This window comes from Bacillus rossius, chromosome 6, assembly GCF_032445375.1.
Source record: "Bacillus rossius redtenbacheri isolate Brsri chromosome 6, Brsri_v3, whole genome shotgun sequence".
Lineage (NCBI taxonomy): Eukaryota > Metazoa > Arthropoda > Insecta > Phasmatodea > Bacillidae > Bacillus > Bacillus rossius.
In genome coordinates, this window is record NC_086334.1 from 41,489,550 (window position 1) to 41,515,368 (window position 25,819).

The following is a 25,819-nucleotide window of genomic DNA, read 5'->3' on the forward strand; positions in this document are numbered from 1 at the left end:
AATTACTTTACATAGTTCATAAAAATAATAAAAACAAGTATTAGTTTTTTCTCAACGTTTTCTGTCAAATTTGTGTGGCAGTAAGTTATGGATGAAAATTCTGTTTTTTTTATTTCAAGACACCCAAACTGACAAAAAAAAGTTTTATATAGTGTATTGAAATACTGAAACGGTACTACTGAGTTAATTTCACAGAACATTTTTAAGTTTGAAAATAATATCCACGTCTCTAGTTAATGCGGGTGGGCGTGAGGGAAGCGACTTGCACCAACATAGATTATCTAGACTTTTCAGCTTCTTCTCTGCTCTGAGAGTCTGCGCACTAACCATTTTACGTCTACGAATGGCTACAAAACCTGTTAATCTATAGGTTATGAGAATTTTCATCACCATAAAATTATAACATTCAATCAAACCTTGCATTAAAACAGCTGCAAAATCCTTTCAATATTTTATTCATTAATTGTAACTAAATTTGTATACATGTATTTATATTTAACTCACATGTAAGTACGTATACCCAGATATTTTAGAAAAAAAAATATTTTTTCATTAAATGGCGGGTTTTCTGTGATTTGGATGATTCGAAATAACTCTATTTATATCTCATTTTCTTAAAAGAAAAAGAAAAAAAAAATAATGAAAAACCAACTCCCACAATTCCTTCAAGAAAGTGATATCGTATTAAGGCTTCGCGTCAAATTCGTATTTTCTCTTGCATGCTACCACCCTACTCTTCAACAGTCTCCACGTCTGTTACCTGTCTTGTACAGCAGACATTCCGGCACGGTGTCTAACTTCGAGCACGTTTGAAACATAGATGAATCTTGGCCGCTGCGCTTCATCGTACTGACGTCACGTAAGTCGTGAACAGCAGAGGAGGCATTAGCGGGACTCCGCCATCTTGGATCCAACCTGGGAGGAAAACAAAGCTTGGTGACAATACCGGTGCGTGTTTAAATCGAAGAAATCTGTCTGAAATGGATACATATGTAAATTACTGTAGAATGTTATTGTTAACTTACGTGTTTAATTTTCTTCGCTCGATTCAGCCCATTTTTAACAACTTTTGGTGAGTATGCAACCCTCGCTCCTGCGCTGCACGCAACTCCTGTTAGGTTGCGTACGCTCCAGGCGTAGGAACCTTCCTACTTGACCTCACCAAACATGTAGCTTTATAATTATTTTTATTATTTCGCTGAATTGTGGTATTTAATAAATAAACATTGTTTGAAAATGAGGTTATATAAGTTTTTCGAATGTCATATCCAGCTGCAGAAGCCCAAAAAAAAAAAATTGGGTAAGTAACCACGAACTCGATTGCCAGGCAACAATTTTAGTTATGATTATTTGTTTAACCTCTTACGAATATCAGACAAGTTGCAAAAATCTGGAGATAAAATTGTCTACAGAACACCAAATTCAATAATGGTATAGTGTAACATCAAAATAATTGTCTTATCTATATAGTAAAAGAGATAGTTTGTCTGTTTTTTTTTTTGCATAGCGCGGAGACGGAAACGTCTAGAGCCGTGAAACTTGGTACATAGATTCTCTAAGTGGGATTATGAAGAGAGTGGAAGAAAATTTCGGAGAAGGAACGTTTAAGTTCGTGCTGTTATTCTGTTCAGTTGATGGTGTGGGGAGAAAATGAATGTAAAGTGCAATAACAACTAACGGCATGGAGTGAGGAAGTAATGAAATATGGTATGAGATTCTGCATTAAAAACAATGAAGTGATATTCATGACAATGGAGTAAGGAAATGCTCTGAATTAGATGGCGTTTAGTTGAAACGGAAGGACACATCTAAGTTTATAGGAAGTATATTGGAGGGAGGGGCAAAACAGGAAGGAAATAGTAAGCAGAGTACAATAAGGTTTTGTTAAAACGCTAGTATAAACGTCAAAGGAAATGTAAATTTGGCACATTTAAATCCGTTTCCACTGATTCGTTGCGTAAAGTGAAATAATTATTTGGTCGCATAGTAAAAATTTTATACACAAAGAAAAACCAAACAATTAGTTGCTGCAGAATACGTTTAACGTTAGAAAATATTGAAACGTGGTGAAACTGATTTTTTAAATTATTACGTACAAACTCATTTGTTTATTCAAAAAAATATGTCTTAAGACCAAAACAAATCGAACAAATTCAAACAAACATGCGCAATAAAAATTTTGTACAGACAAAATACACGTTTTACCTTTTATTTATTTTTCGTGTATGAATTGTGTAAAGTGTTGAAGAAATATCTTTTACTGGTGATTTTTAATTTTGATCAAAAAGACTAAGAATATATTGGCGCAACTTGTTGCATCGTGGTATATGGAGCGAAGATATGAACTTTGTACTGTATTTACGTCTTAATGGCCTTAATGTTGATGAGATGTAAATCACAAATAAAATAAACATAGTTTTTTTTTGTAAGCCAAATATCTTTAAGTAGGCCATAAACCTATATGTGAGGTAGTATTTGTTTTCAATAGTTTGGATAAATATTTTCTCCGCAGTGGAATCGATTTTCGAACTGATGGAAATCTCCCACACAACCGCGCCGGCCATATTTACGAAACGTGGAGCTATAATTTAGTCCATGCCGTGAATGAGTGCGCGTTTTTTGACCAATTATTATGAGGCTTTAAGCTTTAATCTTAAACATTCTGTTCATCAAATAAAATAAAGTACTTTGTTGCACAAAAAATAGTCTAGACTATAATTTATCAGTAATTGTTTCTCAAATATGGTGTAAGAATATTCAACTGGCAAATAGTAAGAAGGTTAATTTTATCTATATAGCCTTAACCAATAAATCTTTTAGTTTCCAAAATGCATTCAGTGAGGAATCAGCTGTGAAAGAATGTCCGGATTTTTTGGACGCTAACCAGCCTCTTGTACAAAAAAAAATTATTGTTTTACATTTGACCGCGTTTACGAAAATCGTACACTATTTTCAGGCGATTTTCAATTTTTAAGCATTCAAGTGCAGATATATAGCTAAGCGATTCAGATTATCGTTACATTTTTACTAAAATATAGTGCTGCGATTCTCAAAACATTAAAGGATGCAAGCTACATGTAATTTCACGGAAGGCTACATCGGCGATTCTGTAAGGATCCTTGTAACTTTTCGGAAGGTCAAAAAAAAAATATCTTGCATACTTTAAGATGCATTTTTTCAAGGAAAGGTTTAGGTATAATGGGTTATTTAAGGAGATATTCGGAAGAAGCCTAAAACATTTACAAATTAATATATCAGAACGGTGTCTCGTTCGCGGGGTACACAATTTAAATCGTGTTGTGTGAATCCTCAGCCACGACTGTTCCCCTCGCCGCCATAGCACGCGAATTTATTACTTTGTTTTTATATATTGGTGCTGTGTTCAGGAGACTAACGTGAGTTAAATCGTTTGTACATGCTAACGGCTTAACGCGCGCCAGCGGCGACCTGGCCCCTCCGCTGTTATGTAATCGCTCGCTCGGGCACACTCGGTGTTAGAACCGTCCAAGAGACGGTAGGCTAGGTTTCCTTGGCATGATGCTGCGGTGAGAGACCTCAGGTTCCGGTAAACACTATCTCTAGTACTCTGCGCCGGGAACTTCAGCTAGTTTTAAATTTAAAAAAAAAATGAAATAAAAGCAAAGAAGTAACGATGAGTTAACACTATTAGAGCCATGGAGTAATAAGTAATGGAGTTGGTGTGAAAAGTCGTTGCCATTTTATTATTTGAAGTCAACATGAGAACGGCCCCTCACCCCTCCACCATTTTCTCCCATCTGCATGGCAAAACTATTTTTTTTTTGTTATAATGAAGTTTAACGAAAATTTATTTCATGTGTGTTGGTATCATGCTTGTTTAGCAGTATTCCCTACATGATGGCATTCTGACGATTCTTCCTAGCGAGTTCTTTTCAAGCTAATAAACAAATTTATAGCTGTACAATTGCCAACCAGTTGATTTATACTTCAGAACAGACACCCACTACATACACTAATACCTCCATGGTTCGAGCATGACAACATAACGTCCACTGCGCGAGTAAGCAGTTTTGGCTGCACCGTGTAGCAGGCACTCGCCGAACTAGTGGCTGAGCTTGACTTTACTCGCCTGGCGAGTAGCTGTTGAAATCACCCATCGTGGTAAATCCTCAAAGAAGCAAGAGTAGTCGAGAAGGATATCTGTGTTTCTGTCTGAACGTACCTCGAGTGCAGAGATGTTCTAGGAAGGGCCATGTGTTTCTCGGTACTGGCATTGAATATATATAACTTATAGAAGTCGCGAGGGGATAGGATTTATTATTCCAATTTTCGGATCCAAAACTGTGGTAGTTGTTAGCTCCGCCGCTAGACAGCTCTTCTTTCCACAAGAGGGTACTCGTAGTTACCAGCTTCCACGCCAGAGCGCTGTAGCGTCGCTTTTTTCAAGGTCATGCGCGTAATTCTCTGTCTCACTCTATCGAGAGGCGGTGCCTTTTGTTGAAATCCGAGCGCTTAGATACCGGCGGGCGCAACTGAATTGGAGGAGTACGGCCACCGAAAAAAAAAGTGCGGTTAAAAGATGCCAACATCAAAATTTAAGTTTTAATTATAAGAAAACTACAGAAATTTCTTAAACGTAATAACGTAAATAAAAAAATAAAAAAATACTGACATTCGTAGTTCAGAATTTATAAAATGTTGTGTTAACGGAGTGGCGCATTGAGTAAAATGGCTAAACATAATTTGGAATAATTCTTGACAACGTTGAATGATTTTGGTAGCTATGAAACAACTATGGCTGCGATGACTGTTCAAACGCGTGCACGTAATGTTATTAGTAACTGAAACTAATGGTATGATGTCATACTTTGTGGCTATGCAGTTTATAATTTTTTTAACATAAGATGAAGCATTTTTACATAATGTTTTGGTTGTTTCGTAATTCAAAATAAATAATCTTAAACGTTATAAGGTGAATATTGCCAACATAGATCTGAAAAGTTAACGATTTACTATGTTAAGTTGCTTATAAATAACGCACATTTCCCGGATCTCCAAAGAAAATAAGAGTTTTTGTTATAGCATTTAGTTGCCACTCTTTATATTCCTTGTTTTGAGGTTAGATACACAAGTTATGCTCGTAAAAACGATGCGCAAGTATTTTGAATACAAATATATTTTCTTTTAATAACCGAAAGGTTAATATTATTTCCATGAAATATAATACAATTATTTAAACACAGACAACATATAAGAGCTATTTTTTGTTTATTATTCCATCTGGCGTGATAAATATTATATTTTAAAAACAGTTTGTGGATTTTTAATATAAAATAAATATTTATTTATGACATCAATTTAAGTTGTTCAAAAAATTCACTTTGGTATGAATTTAACCAAATTCATGTTATTCAGGGCAGAAAATTAGAAACTACCAAAAAAGATTATCTACATTGCTGTTTTGTGTAAATCTGTGCACGGACTTAGTAGGTGATATATTTATAATTCCTCATTTTAGCAACCCATTTTAACACAAGAGAAAAAGGATTTTATACTAACAATTATTATGTTAAACCATTAATTAGCAGGAAACATGTATGAATAATCTATTTAAATTTGCATTTGAACAGTGAATATTATTTTGCAATAATAAATATATTTTATCATCGTATATTACGGATGAAAAGTTTGTATTTCCATCTAATCAGAATAATTATGACACAGTTAATTAAATTGCTTTACAAGTTTTTATTCACATGAAAATCATTAAAAATTGGTTGGGAAGTTATATAAATATACAAAAACAAATCATTATACATACAATTTTATATCTTAGTGGATTTAAATTAATGGTGTCCCAGTGTCTACTGCGAAGAAAAAAATCTTGCGAAAGGTTTCCTCGTAATTGAAATTCGTCAAAAAAAATCTCTCATTTTTGGTGACATTTCTGACAAGTGGTACGATGAAATTTCAGACTGGCAAATGAATGTTGTGAAGCAATAAACAAAATATCACATTCGTGAACTATAAATGTATAGTTGTTTTTATTTTATAGTAAAAGTATATCTAATAACCCGTGGCTTTGCTCACGTAATTTCCGGGTATTGCTGATATTCTACCATTTTAAGAAAAGTATGTATTAAATTCCAAAGATTTTTGAAGAATTATACACAAAGAACTGTCACGTATAGAACATATTTAATAAATAAAAATATTTTTACGATTTATTTTTAGTTGGTTTAGCGTAAGCCTATTTTAACTTTTATTTAAAATTAAGTACCTACCTTATTTTCTATCTCCCGGTTTAGTGACTTTGAGAATATATTTTTCCTTGATGAAATCTTAACTCTTTTCCATCTGACGAAGAAGCCAATTAAAATATAAAATAAGAATCGCGCACTTATTGTAGGTTAAGACTACCATTGTTTTAAATTACTGTAATTTTTTTAGTTATAGACATGCTTAGGATAATAACATAATATGCTTTATTACGCATACATTTCAGTATTCATGAAACCAATGCATTTTTATTTGAAATGTAGAGCAGTTACCAAATTTCTTATCTCGCATATTGATTTTTTGGTATGGCTAGTATTACTTAAACTAAATTTTTGAATTTTCACTGATGTACTCTTTTCCCTTTTCTATGTGATTTAGAAAATATAGCAATATACGTAAACCAATTAAACCAAAATCATCCTTAATTTTTATTTCCGAAAAAAGTTAAATACAAAAAAATTTAATATGCGTATTTTATTATTGAATTTATATATATCTTGCCACTGACTTAGTGGGTTCCATTTTTTTATTTTTAAAAATAATATCTACCCCTTTTACTACTTAATAGATTACGTTGAATAAGAGAAGGTTGTTTAAGGTATGTTGATTTTCCTTGCCAATATCTAAAAGTAAATTTGTACAAACGCGAAATATAGTTTAAATAAGTATTTTACTTTTAAAATAAAACCATATTTTGAACGGAACACTGACTATTGGCCCAATACAGTTTTAATAGCTAATTTTCACTTCACTCGGGTACAGAATCCCATCATTCAGTGATTTCCGTGGCTAGCTTCTTTTGGGATTTCATCATTCTCAAACGACGGTAAGGGAAGCTCCTCTTCAAGGTCGCCTAACGATACTGATAAGACCTGCCGGGTAATTTGAATCGTTGGTCTTGGATTTTCGAAGGGGGTTTGGGGGGGGGGGTGAAGGATGATGTCACGACTGGGCTGGTTAACCTAGTTCTGCCAAATACCACCAGGGGCGTATACGGCCGATACCCAGCGATGAAAGCGATCGCAGCGGCGGAGCTTGGAACTACAACAATTCTTCTGAGAAACCGGACAGAAAATTTAACCTGGGCTCGCGACTTCTATACATTATATATATTCAATGGTACTGGCGTCTTTGAGAAGTGACCTTTGTCAAGTCTAGACTCGGGTCAGCTGTCAAGAAGCCTGCTCCGTCAATCTATTTAGTTTTCTCGCCTCTGTGACGTACCAGGTGACCACGTGTGCTGCAGACAGTGTTATTTACGCGCATAGGCTCACTCTCATATTACTCTATTCACTAGTGAGCCAAATAATTCGACTTTGACAACCAACTACAGTAAACTGATTTATTGAAATTGATGATGAATAAATTATTTTAATGGCCAAGCGAGGAATAAATTTTAATGGCCTTTCTCTAAACACTCGATGTCTGTGCAACATCGGGAACTTGATATTGAATATCAGCATGTATTTAATGTCAGTGAAAAGTCGAAATATCGTACTTTACAGGATCAGTTTTGACCCTACCTTCTACATGGTGTTCTCCACATGTTGACCTCGATGTGCCGATCTCGAAAACAGACTTCAAATTTTAAGTCTCAGAATGTCGTTCAGTATCGGTCACGGTACGACATGTAATCTTCGGTTTGAAATATTAAAAGAAATTTAATAAAGAGTACATTATTAATGCACCTGTTATGAAAATCGATAGTATTTCTTTGAATACTAACATTCTCATAATATTTCTGTGTGTTAATTAAGTATTTTGAAATATATTTTTTAATAAATAACAAACGAATAATAATATAGTCTTCAATATGATAGCTCGACATAGTTTGTGTCGATCTAGGGACGTAAAATCGTCGGCGTTACATCAAGATATCGCCTTCAAAGTATCATTATGTCGATAAGTTGACCTCGAGATGTTTGACCTCGTTATGTCACCCTCAAGAAGTTCGACTTCAAGATGTCGCCCTCGATATGTTACCCTCGAGACTTGGTCCTCCAGATTTTCGAACTCGATGCGTCACAAATACGTCTCTCAAAATATCGTCATCGAAATGTTTTACTTCTAGATAATACATTCGTGATATCCCTCTCGTAATTTTAGACCTATAAATGTCGTTCTCAAAATATCTATCTCGAAGTCGTCATCAATATCTTCGACCTCGATATGTCATCCTCGAGACGTTCGACTTAGAGATGTCGCCCTCGAGATAACACCCTCAAGATTTGGTCCTCTATATGTTTGACCTAGATATTCCACCCTCGAAATGTTATCTTTGTTGTTGAACTTCAATATTGTCTTTAAGATATCGCCCTAAGTAACGTCTACCAAGAAATTTCACCCTCCAGATATCGCCCTCGGAATCATCCTCAATATCTTCGACCTCGATATGTCACCCCGAGATATCTTCCTTCAAATGTTTAACCTAGATATTTCCCCCTCTAAATGTTATGTTCAATGTTTGACTTGGAGATATCGCCCTTAATATAACCCTCTCAACATGTTCGGCCTAGATATGTTACCCTCGAGATATCGCCCTCAGAGTCATCATCAATATCTTCGACCTCGATATGTCACCGTCGAGAAATCGCAGTTCAGTTGTTTGACCTATATAACCCCCTCCCCCAAACTCTAAATGTTATCTTAGATATGATCGACATCGAGATATCGCCTCCGAGATATAGCTCCCAATAACTTTGACCTCTTAAGTCACCCTCAAGATGTTTGATACCGATATGTCATCCTCTAGACGTTCAACTTCAAGCTGTCCCTCTCTAAATATCACCCTCGTTATTTCACCCTCCAGATGTTCAACCTGGATATGTACCCCTTTAAAATATCGTCTGGAGATGTTAGACTTTTGGATAGCGCCTTCGAAACATCGCTCTCAGCTTATAGATTTCGCCGTCGAGAGTCATTCTCAGTATATTCGATGTACCATCCTCAAAATGTAATCTTCAAAATGTTTGACTTCAGTGTTCCGCCTTCGAGCTATCGCCCTCAAGATGTTCGACCTAGAGATATCGCCGCCGAGATAGCACCCTAACATGTTCGACCTCCACATGTCGACACACCATAAGGTCGACACGTGAAGGTGTCGCACAGTCCCGCGGAGCTCGAGATGACCCGCTGTCGAACCGAGCGCCGCAGCTATTCCTGACGCTGGGCGCGGGCCAAGGAGGCCCCTCGCCGCGGGGACTGCCCCCTCCCCCCCCCCCTCTAGAGACAACCCGACGGCACGTGCCCCAGCGGCCCTTAAAAACTTGCACCGTGGAAATCGCGTCCGCACACTCTCTCGCCGTCGCGGCGCGAAGTGGCGCGAATTGGTGCGGCCCCCGGGTCTCTTCGTCTCGCGAAGTGCGTGCGCGGCCGGGCAGGAGGGAGGAGGGTCGACGTCAGGTGCGTGCGAGTGCGTGGGTTGCGTCTGCGCCGGTCCGGCGACTCTCTCTCTCTCTCTCTCTCTCTCCCCCCACCGCTGCGTGGAGTATGAGGAGGAGGAGGAGGAGGAGGAGAGAAAACGTCGCTTAATGGGGAGGTGTTTATTTCCGTCGCGGTGTCCAGCAGACTGGGCCAGGCGACTCGACGGTCGGACGACTTGCTGACCTTGGATTGTTGTGGAGTTTCTCGCTCTCGCAGATCTTCGGAGCGTTAAGAAGACGTAAAAAAAAATACAAATAGGGAAATTGTTTTGTACCAACAAATTTTCATTTTCCATTGATATTTTATTCAGCTAAACCATTTTTTTAAGCAAAATGTTTTGGTTATATTTTATTAACAAGATTTTCTTTCAACTATTTTCTATATTTTATGTAGTACATGGCATATTTGGTGTTTTATTATCGCCTATACACTAAGTTCTTTAGTATTTGGCAAGGTAACTTTTTTTTAATGACAAACACAAATTTTGATGTTTGAAACCTACTTACTTTTTCAGATAGATAGTATTATCTTCGAAGACATTTAGATAACCTAATTAGCATTCATCAGTTTTAATTTTATGTATATGTAAAGTAATAATGTTTAGTAAGTAATTGTAAATAAAAAATTAAATTATAATCTCATGTAATTTTTTAAATCACCTTAAGATTTTTTTATTTAAAAGCACTGTTATTTTTTAACTTCTAAAACCTAAATTAATTTAAATCTTATACGCTTTTCTGTAATATGTTTTACCCTATAATTAAAATTATACTCAATATGAAATGCAATTTGGCTTGGTTGAAATTCATGTAAACATTAATTTTTAATACTAAACCATGAGTTAATTTTTGGTTTATAAGATATTTTCTAATTTTTTTGCAATATAATCTCTATATATTATGTAACCTAGGCACTCATAAAATATACTTAAGAAACTGGTTTTAGAAGTCTAAAATAATTATTTTATATTGATTTTACTATATTCAAACTTTATTGTCTAAAATATAGCATTAAATTGTGTAGTTTACTTTCAAACCAATATTTATTCTAAAAATGCACATCAACAACATTCATCACAATTATAGAACATTTTCGCAATACTTAGTTTAGTAATGAAACAAGTCTGTGAGTATGCATCTTAGTTGGACAGCCGTGTGTGCTTATTGCCTAGATATAGGTGTTTCAAGATACTGGATATTCGCTGAAGGCATCTTTAATATTTTGCTAATGATCTCCACAAATGCCCACGTGATGACTTAATACGCATTTTGGTAGGCTGCTACAGTCGGATGACGATTTCGCCTTTAACCACCCTAAAGCATAGCACCAACATCTCAATGTTTCAATTCGTCAGCACGCAATGTCTTTTTTGACGTAGACAAAAAAAACTGTAGGTTTCAATTACTAAAGAATTTAAGCTGTGATATTAGCTTCTCTTCAGGTAAAGTCTTTCTTTTTAGAAATTTGCACTTGGTTCGACCCTTATTTATTTCGTGTTTGTTTTTTGGCTTAAAAATCAATTTATGCAATATTAGGTAAACTAAAAGTGAGGTGAATATATGGTTCTCATTAATCTGCAAATTCTACAAATTTTTTGGCCGGCGACAGTAACAATTCCCGCAATGATGTGTGTAGGTTATGTGGCAATGTTGACCTTTTATTTGCCAAAACCGCTGCCGGAAAAAAAAACGCCGTTCAGAAGAAAGTGTCTCGTTGCTGACAACTGTGCCGGCTGCTGCAGACAGCCTCGCCGCGTTTATTTCTTTTCTTTCCTCGCGCCCCGGGCGCCGCCAGAATAAGGTATTCTGGACGGCCTATAGGTTGGGGCGTGTGCCAAGACGAGCTCTACAGTTCGTCCCCTCTAGCCTCCGCGCTTTCGGGGATCAGCCTTCGAAACACATCCACTCGCGCAAACGGACACGTTCAAAACTCAAGACACAGCTCGATGCGAGATTGCACCGAGCAGTAGACTCCGCGCACTGCTTAACCCGAAAATCTTGGTGGAGCATGACAAACTTTCCCACCGAGTGAGGAGGCGTAACAATGAAACGTTGGAGAACACGGGTTTCGACTCTCGGCTTCTGTTTAGCGCGGTTTCCCGAAGTCACTCCAAGCAAATGATGAGAGAGGTCCTTGCCACACACATGGCTTGCTCCTTGCTTACATCCCTGAATTGCTTCGTTGAAGGTTACCGTTTCTGATCACCTCTTTATAGACGATACGTAAACTCCAGCTAGAAAAAAATAGTATCTTATTGAACCTAGGAATGTCTTCAGTTTGTTGATAGTACGTTGAATTATTGAGCTCTTTCAGGGCTATTGATTATAACTGTTCTTCTCTTTATTGGTTCTGATTTTCCGGCATACCTCTTTTTTTTTATTGGTAACCGTTATCAAATGAGCATTGCTTTACATTTTGTAATTCTTGCTGTTATCAAAACTCGTGTCCGATTTTTGTGCCATGTTCATTGCTGTGGAATATTATGTGGTGTATATATCCTGTTGACAACAGCAATTTTTGCTTAATTTGTGTTTTTATTCTTTTGGTTTTTTGTAGTTTTCTTCTACAGACATACATGTTCTTAGCAATGGCGTATGTCCAAAAGCTTACATCAAGTCATGCACTCCCATTGCACAAATCGTTCAAAGATAATATGCTGTTGAGATATGTTTGACTCGAGAGCAATAAAAGATAGATAATACAAACCTAAATGCTGGTATGGATAATGGCTATAGTTGTTTATAGACAATGCAAATTTCAAAATTTAAAAAAAAACGAACTAACACTGTTATTTTTCTTGACTTGATTGTCAGCAGGAGTGGAAATCGTAGAAACGTGAGATTTACATTTAGGCACCTGGTTGCTAACTCCAGCTACTCACCGGTAATGCCCCAGAGAACAGACTGTCAAACCCTACCATTTAATTAGTGTTAATTTTTTGAAATTTAAACTAAATTAATTTTTTTCTGTCGTTTCACAGCCAAAAACACTTTCACAACGCTTGTTTCAGCTTCAATTTAAGGACTTCGAACCTCGACATCTAAGTTTTCACGCAAAGCTCCTACGACAATCTTCGATTAATAGACGAATGGTGAATGGACAAGCCAAAAAAATAATCATAAAAACTAACAGGATTTAATAAGAATAAACCTACATCTCGCGGGTGATAAGACCAGCCCGTGACCAAGCTCTCGAAGACCGCTCCCCCAGACGTCCTTCCCTCTGGTTCGTTCCGTCGACGGTTGGCAGCCATGAACCTGAGCACGAGCAGGAGCGTGGGCAACTTCATGGGGCTGCAGCGGCAGGGCAGCCAACTGAACCAGCAGGCCGGCTACTCGCTGCGCAAGAGCCACACCACGGGCCACTGCGTCATCGTCAGCAAGCGCGGCTTCAAGCCGTCGGACCGCTTCGACCCGCACAAGAGGGAGTTCCTCACCACGCTCACCAACAAGCTGCTGCACATCTCGCTGGTACGTACAGCGCGCTCCGGCCATCAGCGCGCTCGCAGCCGATACCATAGTGCACCATCACTTGTCCCCAGCTTTATATTTTCCATTTGTAGGTGATCTGAGGTCTAAACCCCGCGGCACGTTAAAATGTATTTACACAATAAAGACAACAGCTGCATGAATTGAAGTAAAGCAGAAAAAATGTATTTTTAAGGTTGCTCAATCGTATTAAACATCCGATATTGTTTGGTATACATTCTTCCACACAACTGGGTGTTACGTTTAAAAAAATTTAGGTTTATGAAACGCACAGTTAGGTTCAAAAATAATTTCAGTTCCTTGTCATTTTATTTCTACCTAAATTTTGGCCGATGTAAAAACATGAGTTTCATGTGCGCCGTTAAACTTCGGATTTTTATTCCAAACCTTCAACACGGTGGGGTTTTTCTTCCTCTTTTGTTCCGCTTAGAACTTGGTAAGCGTGGCATGCCCAGTTCTCTACACAATTTGGTGCTCAAACTGGAACGAGTGGCACTTTGATCTCGTCAGCGGGAACTCCCATGTGAGCTGATCAAGTTTAGTCAATTAAAAAAAATTTTTAGACACAAAATCACTTTTCTTACGTGCAGTGTCTGTAGTTAAACACTAGCAGTATGCTACGCTACCAGCATTGCCTAACAAATTGTTAAAAATTTATTTGACAAGTTTATAATAAAATAAAAATAACCTGAATTAATTATTTCATATCAAAATTATTTCTACACTTTATATTTCATTGATTTTCAGGCATATTGTCAAACATGTTTCTACGATTAGTACCCAAAAATAGGATTTCTTCATTAGAAATTGATGCTAAATGCGCAATCTTAATTTTACGACACAATTCTACGAAAAAGTTTTTATCGATAATCTTGAACTAAATCACAAAGGAATTGTATGAAAAACTGTGTGCCAGGCTTCCGATAGTTTTACACTTTTTATGGGTGATTCTGTATGCTACTTTTTTTTTTCTTTTGAACCAAAATTGTACTTTTGCACAATCAATGAGAGTTTTATTTCGTTCAAAGATAATGTATGCCTGTCTCAAAAAATCTCGCTACTGAATTCATCTTCACTGTATACTTATGTCATCTGGAGCTATTCTACTGTTTTCAGCAATGTTGTCGTCGTTATTTAGTTTGTTTTATTTTTCATTTAGTCATTCGCTATGTAATTCTGTCTTGTTGCACCGACTTATTTCCTTCTGGAGAATATTCTACTTGTTTTCTTATATATTTTGGCTCATTTTTCTTTATTTTGTACATTTTTGAACATTTTCTTTGTCAGTCTTGGTTTCCTGAGACAGACAATTCATTTCGCTGACGTAAGCTTTATGTCTATAATTTCTCAGCGAGCATTGCATTTTAATTTTTTTTCCTTCAAATTAATATTTAACTTCCCTACTCGAGTGGTACCGTTTATTTTCCTTGTTCTTCACAAATAATATTGTATGTTGACTATGAAGTGCTAATTTCTTAGAAAAACTAATTCAAAGTTACTACTAGAAAAAATTTTAATTGAATCATTATTTTGGACATACACCATTGCTAGTTTGAACCGTGTGTCATAGATAAAAACCCAAAACAAACAAAAAAGAGCCAAAAATATTAATACATAAACACATAGAAAACTAGCCAAAATCGGCCGATGTTCAATGTAAATACAGCACGGAGAATTCTGTGGAACAATACTAATAGTTTTAAAAATGGTTATCAGCGAAAATTGATTTCTTGAAGAGGTATAAAAAATAAACTAGTATAAATATTAAAGTACTATGTGTCGCACAGAAATTGCCAAACTTACCGCGGACTGGGTATACCTGAACGCCGCTGTGAGGCAGACGAAGAGCTCCCTCTGGCCCGCACATTCTCTATCCGCCGTAGGAGGGCCAGAGGCGGAATGAGTGTGGGAAAGGGGTTGAAGAAGAGGGAGGGGAGCTGCGAGTGGGCGGATCTCTGGCACGCACGCCGCCAGATAGCTCTGGCTATAAACAGTCAGCACTGTCGTCTGGATGCTGCGACCTTTTGCGTGCGTAACAATAGACTATCAGCACCAGCACTGCCTTGCCAGCAGTTTCTGACATGAATCACGCGTGAAAAACAAAACACCACTATTGTCCTAGAGGTATTTGAAGGGGTTTATTTACGTGAACGCTTGCTTGGTTTATCATAGCAATTTATCGCTTGTTCTACCAACGTTAAGAAATTGTCAATAATGACTGAGGCGTGCCAATTAAAAAACTAAACTACTTTCACCGAACTACATGTGGCACAATTATTGCATGCGAAGAAATTTTGTGTGCCAGCCAAACAGACTAAACACGCCCAAGTGAGCCGTTGCTGTACGAATAAAAGAATAAATAAAATTCATCACAATTACATCTTGCTCGATAAACTATCGCAAGAAGATAAACAAGTACGCCCACTTTTAAACAAATATTGAATCAATAAGCTTCATGCTTATTTGATCACGTCTCTGAAAAAATTTTCTACCGCCATTTATTTTAATGACAAGCCACTAACGTTGAAGATAAATAGTGCTATGATTAATCCCAAGCCATCCAAACAGGATAAATCAAAGCAATAAGTATTATTATCATCTCTCAGTGGATATAAACTAACAAATATAAGATTCTGGGAAACCATAAGTGTGACTAGGAGTGAAGCAAACCTGGAGGCTACTGTTTGCTGAATTTTTTAATGTACCGTACACTCTGAACTATATTGTAATGTCTTTTCCATCATGCAATGTTACGTTGTTTATTATTTATTTATTTTTGCTCCAGGCCGTGTTCTTCAATTTGAATAATACTCATATAGTTTTGACCTTATGACTGGGAGCAAGTGTAAAAAAAATTAAATGTCCCTTTTTGTATAAATTAAGATTAGTAGTTTTGAAAATTCATTTCCGATTTCGTTCTGAAAATCCTTAAACGTTTCATTACACGGAAGTGCATCATATTTATTGTTTGTTGTTTTAACTCATATATGTAGAGTATGCATAATTTATTTCAACATAAACACAACATTTTTATGAAATCAAGCAAATAAAATAGACGAATGTTTAAGTAATATGTGTAAAATCACAACGTATTGACATTCCGTTCTCGTTGCAATGTTAGTACTTTTTACTAAGCGATAATAAATAACTTTTCATTCAGACATTCATGCCTATCGTAATACCAAAGTATTTATGAGCCACTACTGAGATACAATAATAAAAATTACGTATCGTTGTGTCGTTTCATCCTCAATACTATCACAAAATAACAGAATCATCTATACTTAAATCTTTAAAGTATTTGGCAAATATTGTGATTTGTGTGTTTAATAATTCCTTGGCGTTCATGTGTTAGCTATAAATATCGTATCATAAAGTATCCATGGGGGAAAATATTGCCAAAATGGTTTACTTTTAAGGGGGAAAAAAGGTTGAAAAATGTGAGCTATTCTTTCAATACTCGTCAGTGATGTGAGGTAAACATCGTACCTCACTAACAAGCCAGTTCATGTGTTTTCATTTTGTTAATATCGCAAATAAACTTATAAAACGAAACTCGGACACGAAAATTAACGTAGAATTCTTTAAAATAATGGTAATTAGTATTAATTAATTGATAAATAAAATATTTACCTTTCAAATACCAAAATTACTGGATGCTCCGTTAAAAGCGAAAAAGACTTGAAAAGGTCCTAATTTCAGGCTTGAACCTGATTTTCGATAAGGAATTCTATTAAAATACTGCCCATCTTGTTAAAATTCACTCAACAGTTAATACTCTTAAGTTTCCGCATACTTTAGAAGTTATACTTCTACGGCATTACTAAAATATGAACCTGAAACATTTTAAAACACATATTATAACAATAAGTATATGTTTGTATATTTGTTTTGCTCCTTGAACACTTTCTATTATTATTATTACATAATATTATAATATTTCATTAAAGAGTAATACTTTTTCCAGTAATGAGGTTTCAACCACGTCAGTAATTATTCCCTGAGCTATATAAACGCACACTCTATAGCTGTGCTACCAAGCGTTTTGGGATTTTGAAAGGAGAATATGTTATTATAATCAGTGTAACGCCAGTTTTCTTACGAATTTTAAAACTTGTTATTACTTTTTACTATGACTATTTTAGTTAACCAAATATATTCCAGGGTAGTTTCACTATCATAAAGTTTCATTTGGCATAAAAATACGTTTGGTGTGTCCCCTAATATTTACGAAAGTGACTATATACTGTTTTATGTTGTTACATGTGGGTTCGCCATTTTGACAACTTCGGCACCGTGATAACACATTTCCATTCATTCTACTTCCGTCCCATTCACGAAATTACTTCTACCGCATGCCGTATACCGAGAGCTAAGATGTTTACACATTAAACAGTATAGTTTGTAAGCCAACTTTGAACTAGCAAAATGATTCCAACCGAGTTCACTCACTCCGCTTAAATATATTTACTATAATCATCATTAACGGTTCAGTGTTAACCTTTTTCCTATCTGACTTCGTGTTAAATTATATAAGAAGTAGCTTAAGATTCCAGTGACTGTTAACTTAAGACTACATCCACGCATAAAGTGTATTATACTGTTTCTAATTAACTGTGCTAAATTTATTAGAGCAGTCACTGTGCGCTTTGATACTGAAAAACACTTTTTTTTGTGCAAACATACTCGCTTAGACGCAAAATTTGTTTGATCTTCATATAAAAACCTTTTTTTCTAAAGATTTTATTAAATACTGCAAATGAAAACTTTTTGTTTCTGCACAAGGTGTTCATCCCAAATAATTTTTTTTTACATTTTGACAGTGAAATTAAAGGGTTTACAATAAATGGGTCATGTGATTTGACATTGATATTATCACCTAAAATAGATACACTTACATGAGGTTTACTGTTTCACATCACCAATAGAAATTTCAAATTACTTTAGATAAACATTGTTTGATGTAAAAAAATCCCCTTAAAGGTTTTTTTTGTGTATTTTTAGTTTATTTTGACCTATTCGAGATTAAAACTGCTTACCAATTCATGAAGTGTATGTGGGCTTATATGTTTTATAATTATTATTTTTAACAAGTCTAGTAAATATTTTATGTAAGAGAGTTAATAAACATGTTTTATTCAAAATATTTAGCTCTGGGGCTTAAAATTGCCCATGGTATTTAGTAAAGCTCACCTTAAGGAAAGAAATAATCCGATTAAAAATATTTAATGATATATAGTGTTTAAGAGAAAATGTGTTGGTCCGCTTAGTTTCTTAACTTGACTATCATCTCGAATGTTTTAATATAATTTTTGAATTCTGATTTTAAATACCTGCTTTGTAATGTACCACTGGAAATAATTCCATGTTTTTGTGAGTTATGCAGCAGACAGAAGTTCTAATTTCTTAAACATAGTAGGCCTGCACAATTCTATTATATTTAAATAAGATGTAGCATAATTATTAGAAAAATTAATTAATATGTGTATCGGAAAACATGCAAAGAGTTAATTTAAGTTAGTCATTAAAAATAACAGTTTTGTTATTAAAATTGCAATCATATAGTAATAAATATCACTTTTTGACAAAACTATCTAACACATAACTAAATATAAATAGTATGTAGGTATATTTACACGTATTTACTCATCTATAAGAAATATTACTGCATATATAAATGGTTGCAACAGTTTTGGTCTTCATTTTTCGTCTACTCTCCAAGATGTTCGAGTACATCTACTTCTATTTTTAATCGTTCTTGTCCCATGTTATACAGTTTTCAAGGTTTTTTTTAAGGCACACGGGTACAGCTGTATTTGCCGGGACTGTTTTCTTTTTATTTTTTTTTTGTCGGTTTTGCTAACTAATAATGGATTAAATATTTTATTTTATCAAATTTTTACAAAATTAATATAACTAAAAACAAAAAAGTATACATAGTCATAACCGAAATACTACAACTGGGCGTGTTAAGTCACTCTTGATCTGATAGCGGAACATGCAGCTCGGTTGACTGCAAAGAGCGAGTGTGGGTGTTGGCAGCACTAACTGGCAGACTCGAGTCCATCTGCTCACTCCTGTCAACCTTCCAAAACTAAAAGTTTCCAAACAAACCATCACACGTTCCTGTCAGCGCAATGTATTAGGGCCGGCCATTTCTGACGATGATCCAACCATTAGCTTTTACCACGAGAACATCGCATCAACGTGTTTATAATTTATTAATATTATTATCGCATAACACAAATTACATGACGCACAATAAGTTTACCAAATAAACAACATTATTTCCTTAATATTACACGTTATATTTCATTCGAGGCAATTTATCGAAGCTAGTCGGTTTATTTTTAATGATTACTCGTTACTCTCTTGCCGTTGCTGAGGCCGTTCGAACCAAGTATTTTTTTTAACCATTCTTAAGTTTATATACTAATTCAATTGTACGCTTGTTTGCGAAATAATAAAATTTATGCTTGAAAAATTTTAAATTTTTGTTTACTATAGATCTCAAGTTAAAATAAGAACAATGTAACGGTCCCTAAATGATTTAATCAATGGAGAATTTTGATTTAATACCTTCTCTTGGACACACGCCATTCCAGTTTTGAACTGTTGGTCATGGAAAACATTCATATGCAAAATAATAAATAAAAAAAATGAAAAATATAAACCAACAGAAATCAAGCCTAAAGTAGCTTTTGTGTATATATATATATATATATATATATATATATATATATATATATATTTTTCATTTATGGAATTTTTCCATGAAAAACAGTGCAAAACTGCAACGGCATATGTCCAAGAAATTGTACTGAATCAAGAAAAACGTAAATTATAAATAAAATCTTATATAAATAATTATTTTTTTTTATTTGGTTGGATAGGTTACACGCTTTATTTTCATAACAAGTAATTCATTTACCAGTAATAATTGACATGCTTTGCAATAGAAACCACGTCCCTTTTCCTTCTGTGTTGATCTAGCGTGTTGTTTACGTTGTTTATGGTAGGTGTTTATCCTCGAGTGTCTTCCATTTATTCAACAAACATTGTTTTGGAGCGAGATTGTACGGTGGTAATAGACTTTTAATTGTTCCTCTCCGCAGGCCAATATCGATATTCGTACCTTAGTTTCCTCGGACTGTGCGGTTGAGTTTATTCGCCACAATTTACTTTCCCGTCGACAAAAGAAGTAAAATAAAATTCGTTATTTAAAAAAAACACCTTTCCTTCGCTGGTCCAACCCAGTGTCACACCTCGCTTTACTTCCAAGGATGTTCGCTCGCCTACAGATCCTGCATAACTGGCCTGCAACAGTAGGTATATGCGAGTTCACTAGATACTCGTTGTGGATTAAAACTCGTGCATGTTCAAGCAAAACATAACTATCTCAGCGAGTGTCCATTTCGCAGGGAGAGTAAAACTCGTTAACTCACTCGCTACGGGTTTTCCGTGAGGTTACACACAGGTTGTACGGAAGCTCGCTCTAAATACGAGTATTTCGGGAAGGGTTTTCTTTTTGCAAAATGGGGAAGTGGTAACGCGAGACACTTGCATCCTAGCTCAACTCCTAACAATAATACATACTCGCCCTCGAGAATCAGTTTTATAAATAGTATTGGTTCAAAATATCAAAAATTATCTTGTTTAAAATAAAACCTCAATAATAGTGTTCTATTATACGAACCTTTGTCAAAAATAATACGGGTGTCACCGAGTTTATTGGTATTTGAAGCAGTTTTTTTCAGGAGCGTACGCAGAATTTCATTTCGGAAAAGTAGGGGTAGTTGAATCACTTTGCCCGCTGCTTTCCTGTTGTTGGTGGGAATGATAAATGTTATAGATGTTTTAGGACTTGGGGGGGCGAGGAAATTAACGACAATCTGCTTACGCCCCTGGCTTAAGTGATATTTATTACGAAATCAACAAAAACTATTCATATTGTCACAACTGTCTAATACACGCCGTTTATGTGTACAAACGCGTGCAAACGTTAATGCTATTCTTGCTCCAGAGACGTAGGCAACACTTCATACACGCAGAGGTAAAAACAATGTTTGTTTGTTTGTTTTTTTCGGCGGGGGAATACACACCAACTAACTATCACAAGGAATGAAATAGACTGTATAGAAAATACTTTATTATTGAGTAGTATATTATAGCTCTTCCTGCTTCTATAGTCTGAAGGAAGAGCCAGAAGCATGCCACCGTCTTGGATTTGTAATGTTACCGTCTATATGTTGGATGATATTCAACTTTGAACACGACCTTGATCTTTTAATTTAACCTTTTACATTTCCATTGACCACAACCACTATCTTGCGTTCCACTAGCTTAAGCTGTAAAACCCTCTTTACGCCTCCGACTTGTTTTCGTCTGATGGAGTCCGCCATTATACTTTAATCTATTATTGGTAACCGTAGTGTTTTCGTATGCTAGAGGCTCACATCCTCATTTCTGATGCTGTTCCTAGAGTGCACCAGTAGAGCTCACTGAAAGAAATTTTTTTATATTTTACGAGGAAAATCTTTGGAAACCCTGTTGCCAAGGATATTATTTGTAAAACTACAAGGCAGAGATTTGTACCATGTGCGATTTTGCAAGGCCCTGCCTTGTAGTTTTGCAAGAAATATCCTTGGCAACAGGGTTTCCAAGAATTTCCCTTGTAAAAGTACAATTTTTTTTTAGAGTGCTATGTCGCAGGCAACTCAGGTAGATATTCCATTACCTACGAGTGTTGTTATGAACCTTATTAGTATACACTATCTAATTTTCGTACAAAATTTTTAGGAAGTGAAGAGATTCAAACCACGAAAAGCTGGATCTCTGACAAGAAAAAAAATATGACGCCTTTAAAAATCTCGACCAACTGTATTTTAGATTTTTTTCCCTTAATTTTTTTTTTATGTTTGTTTTGTTGGTAATTTTCATCACCAACGAGCCAACCAAATATATGCTAATTAGGAAAAAAAACATAAATGTTTGTTGTAAAACTTGATAAATGGTTGAGCGACCTGCTAGAGACCTGAAAAATTCGCGGGTTCATTTCGTGTTATGCTAAAATTCAAATAATTATACCTTAGTGCTGCTTCTGCCATTGGTTGACTGTTAATCTGGAGGACTGAGGGCCAATTAGAGACCCTCACTCATTGAAGTGTCGAATCACAGGCCGCCCAGTCGAGACGACTCACAAGTCAGCAGCCAATGAACAGTTGGCATTTTCCCAAGTGTGTAGAGGATATTGGAGTCTATCCTGGAGGTCATTGAACCCGCGAATTTTTCCGGTCTCTAGTCATTGTTAGAGACGTGCAAAATTCGCGGATTCATTGACCTCTAGGATAGACTCCACAGTCCTTTAAATACTCGCGGAAATGACACCTGTTCATTGGCTACTGACGCGTGAGACGTCTCAACTAGGCTGTCCGTAATTCGGCACTTTCTTGGTTTAGTGTTTCCCATTGGCTCACAGTTCCCCGGATAAAATGTGGGCCAATCGCAGAAGCAGTACGAAGGTATAGTTGTTTTGATGCTAGCCTATCGCGAAATGAATCCGCGAATTTTGCATGTCTCTAGTCATTGTGTATCTGGGGCGTGCTAGACGATATGATTCTGCAGTGGTTCGTCATTGCCTTCGCCCCGCCAGGACTGGGGGACATCTGAAACAGCGTCGCGCGAGAGCCCGCCGGGAGTCGGGGCACACTGGCGCCGTCCAATGGGACGCCGGGGATGCGGGAGGACACGTGATGCGCGGGTGTCGGTGGAGGGGGAAGGGAGAGGGGAAAGAGGGTGGGTGAGTGGGAGGGAGGGAAGTATACATCTCGCGAACCGGGCGGCCGCTGCTCCTATTTCGGAGCTGGCCCGGGGTCCCTGCTACCCCACACCGCTCTGACCTCGGAGTAACAGCGACACAACCGCCATTTTGCACGGGATTTTTAAAACAGAAGAGCATTTAAAACGCCAGAGATGTGTAGCCTCTAATCTAGTTAACGAGCAAATTCATGTGTTCTCATGTTGCAAATACACTTATACCTACGTGGTTTCCGCCCCTGCCCCTAGAATTCGCTGCCAGAACTACTACCTTCGACTATCGAATCATTTGATTAGCAGTCCGAAACTTTAAACTATATAATGAAGCGGATACGATAAAAGCGAAAAATACTTTTAAAACATACTAATCTCCGTCTTTGACATGATTTTCAAAAAGGAGTTTTATGAAAATACTGGCCATCTTGTTACAATTATTCAGTAAACAGATTATTGTCTAACGTTTCCCATTGTCTGTATGAAATGTGTTGGGCGGACGCGAATCACACATGTAGTTTACGCACCCGCCACTAGAATTCGTTGCCGCAGTAGCTACGTTACTATTGAATCATTTGTTTAGTAGACTGAAATTTTAAAATTATATAATAAAACTAAGTTTCCCACGACCTTTTCCTGGTTTATTCCCTAATTTTTCTACTCCTTTATATGTTAACTTGTAATCATGTGGTATGAAATATGCAAATTTCATCAATACAATAGTGTGTGTAATTGGGAACCATGATCCATTCAACTACTACTGTGTAATTGCAATATGATGATGATTGTATGTTCTTAAGGGATATTAATATAATGTCCTAAATATAAAATCCAGTGAAACCATACATTCATAGATCGACTATTGCAATTGAGTACCTAACTACGCTAGCACTATTATTACAATATGACCACTGACATATGCATGTAATAATATATTGTAAAACTGGCATACGCTATGGAATGTATATCTCGTTCATGATATAGACTACAATTACTTTTTTTTTAATTTGCTCCTTCCTTGGTTCTTTCTCAATCCGACATGAGACCATCGTCAGAACTTTTGAGTTATAATCCAGGTTGAAATAATTCTTGAACACTTACTTATCAGGCTTTTGCTAATCTACATAATCCAATAATTCTGTATTCATTACATTTCTAAACATATATTTGAGAATATCGTTAATATATTTATGATAAAATGCAGCAAATTCACTTCAACCAAGGTATAATCTAACTAATCAAGTCAAGCATTATAATAGTGAAGCATACTTTTATCTGTATTTTTTCACGCACTCTCCCACTCTCAGTCAAACTGATATCACTAATCATGTCATGATTTTCTGCTAATTATGAAGTTTGATATGTAATATAAATGTTTGGAATAGCAGACATTTACTTCTTTCACCATTCACATGTTCATGTTAATATAATTGACAAATTTTAAATAAAGGCAGCATGAAATATTTCTTCACATTTCAAAAACCAAACAATTTCCCTAGTTACATGCTTTTAAAAAATCTGCCATAGACAAAATATACATTACCTTAGTAAAGAATACGAATTAATACTGAAACACTTGTAACAGAAACTGCCTTTATGCAAAGACAATTTTTTTTTGGCTATTTCTATGAATTACTGTAACCTTACAAAACGGATCCGATGAAAGCGAAAAAGACTTTTAAAATAATAAATCCCGGCTTTGAACCTCATTTTCGACAAGGAATTTTGTTAAAATATTGCTCATTTTGATGAAATTCATCAAACAATTACTACAATAAATTTTCTATTAGGCTTTGTGAACTTTGTCTCACGCCATCCGCCACAGATGGCAGCACCGTGGTCATATATGGTCTCCATGCGACTTACCTTCCATTCACGTAATTACTCTCACTAAATACCGGTTACCGAGATCTGAGATGTTTACACATAAACAAATATGGACTCTCATTAGAATTGAAACTTCACACACTTGCATAATCCACTTTTAAGATAAAACCAAAAATTTAACATTTCACTTGCTCGATGAAACCAAACAATAAATTACACAATGAATTTTCACACAGGAGATTCACCATATTGCAACAGACATGCGATGAAAAAAAAATGGCAAAGAGTCTTACAGTCATCTGACTCTGCTTGATTCGTGATCACCTCCTTTCCCTCCCACTCTCCGCCATCGATCGCCCCACTCTTGAGCGTTTCACTCTTCGTTAGACTTTGATGAATCATCGCCTTGAATTACCCTATCGGCTGTGAAGAAGTTTCACTTAAAAATTGTACACTTTTGATCTGAAGGGCCGCGGTGGTAGCCTCGTGTGGAGGTGACCTATGTTCGGATACGCAGATCGATTTATCATTGTTTGGTGATAAACGTAGCATAATTTTCTTGGTGTTGGGGGGAGGGGGTAGTGTATTGTTTATTTTCGTGCCTCCCACTCTTCTTCCACCACTTGCAATTATTAAATTATACATTCTGTACAATAGAACAAATATTCATGTAAAATTACAGCTACTAGTAAATTAGTACATTTACCTGAAAACAACTGTATCACAGCAAAATAATGTTTGCAGTAATACTATGTTTGATTCTTACTCAGGAATTCATGCTTTTTTGTTGTCTCATTCCCTCCAACAGTTAGTTAGTTAGTTGTAAACCGGTCCCGATATGGCTATCCAGTATTATCTCCGCACATTAATAAGCATAAGAAAACAAAATGAATTCCAATTATTGAAAATTCAATTATCTTTTCCATGGTTTAGCTAATTATGCTTGAATGAGACGTAAAATAAAATTTAAAATTATGCTCCAATTTTTGAAGCAAATACTCAGTATTATTTCG

At 36.0% G+C, this 25,819-nt stretch overlaps 2 protein-coding genes across 5 annotated transcripts in view; both read left to right on the top strand.

The window, feature by feature from the left end:
- Positions 1-25,819, top strand: part of LOC134533091 (keratin, type I cytoskeletal 13) — a 115,228-nt gene that overhangs the window by 39,382 nt on the left and 50,027 nt on the right. The gene's annotated exons all lie outside the window — the stretch shown is intronic.
- LOC134533095 (uncharacterized) lies at positions 9,676-15,108 on the top strand. Its single transcript, XM_063370338.1, has 2 exons — positions 9,676-10,135; positions 12,662-15,108. Exon 2 carries the CDS (start codon positions 12,933-12,935, stop codon positions 13,245-13,247), a length of 315 nt encoding a protein of 104 aa, XP_063226408.1. The 5' UTR covers positions 9,676-10,135; positions 12,662-12,932; the 3' UTR covers positions 13,248-15,108.

Excerpts from the sequence above, each read along its gene's own strand:
- LOC134533095 (XM_063370338.1), top strand. The coding sequence starts at position 12,933 with ATGAACCTGAGCACGAGCAGGAGCGTGGGCAACTTCATGGGGCTGCAG.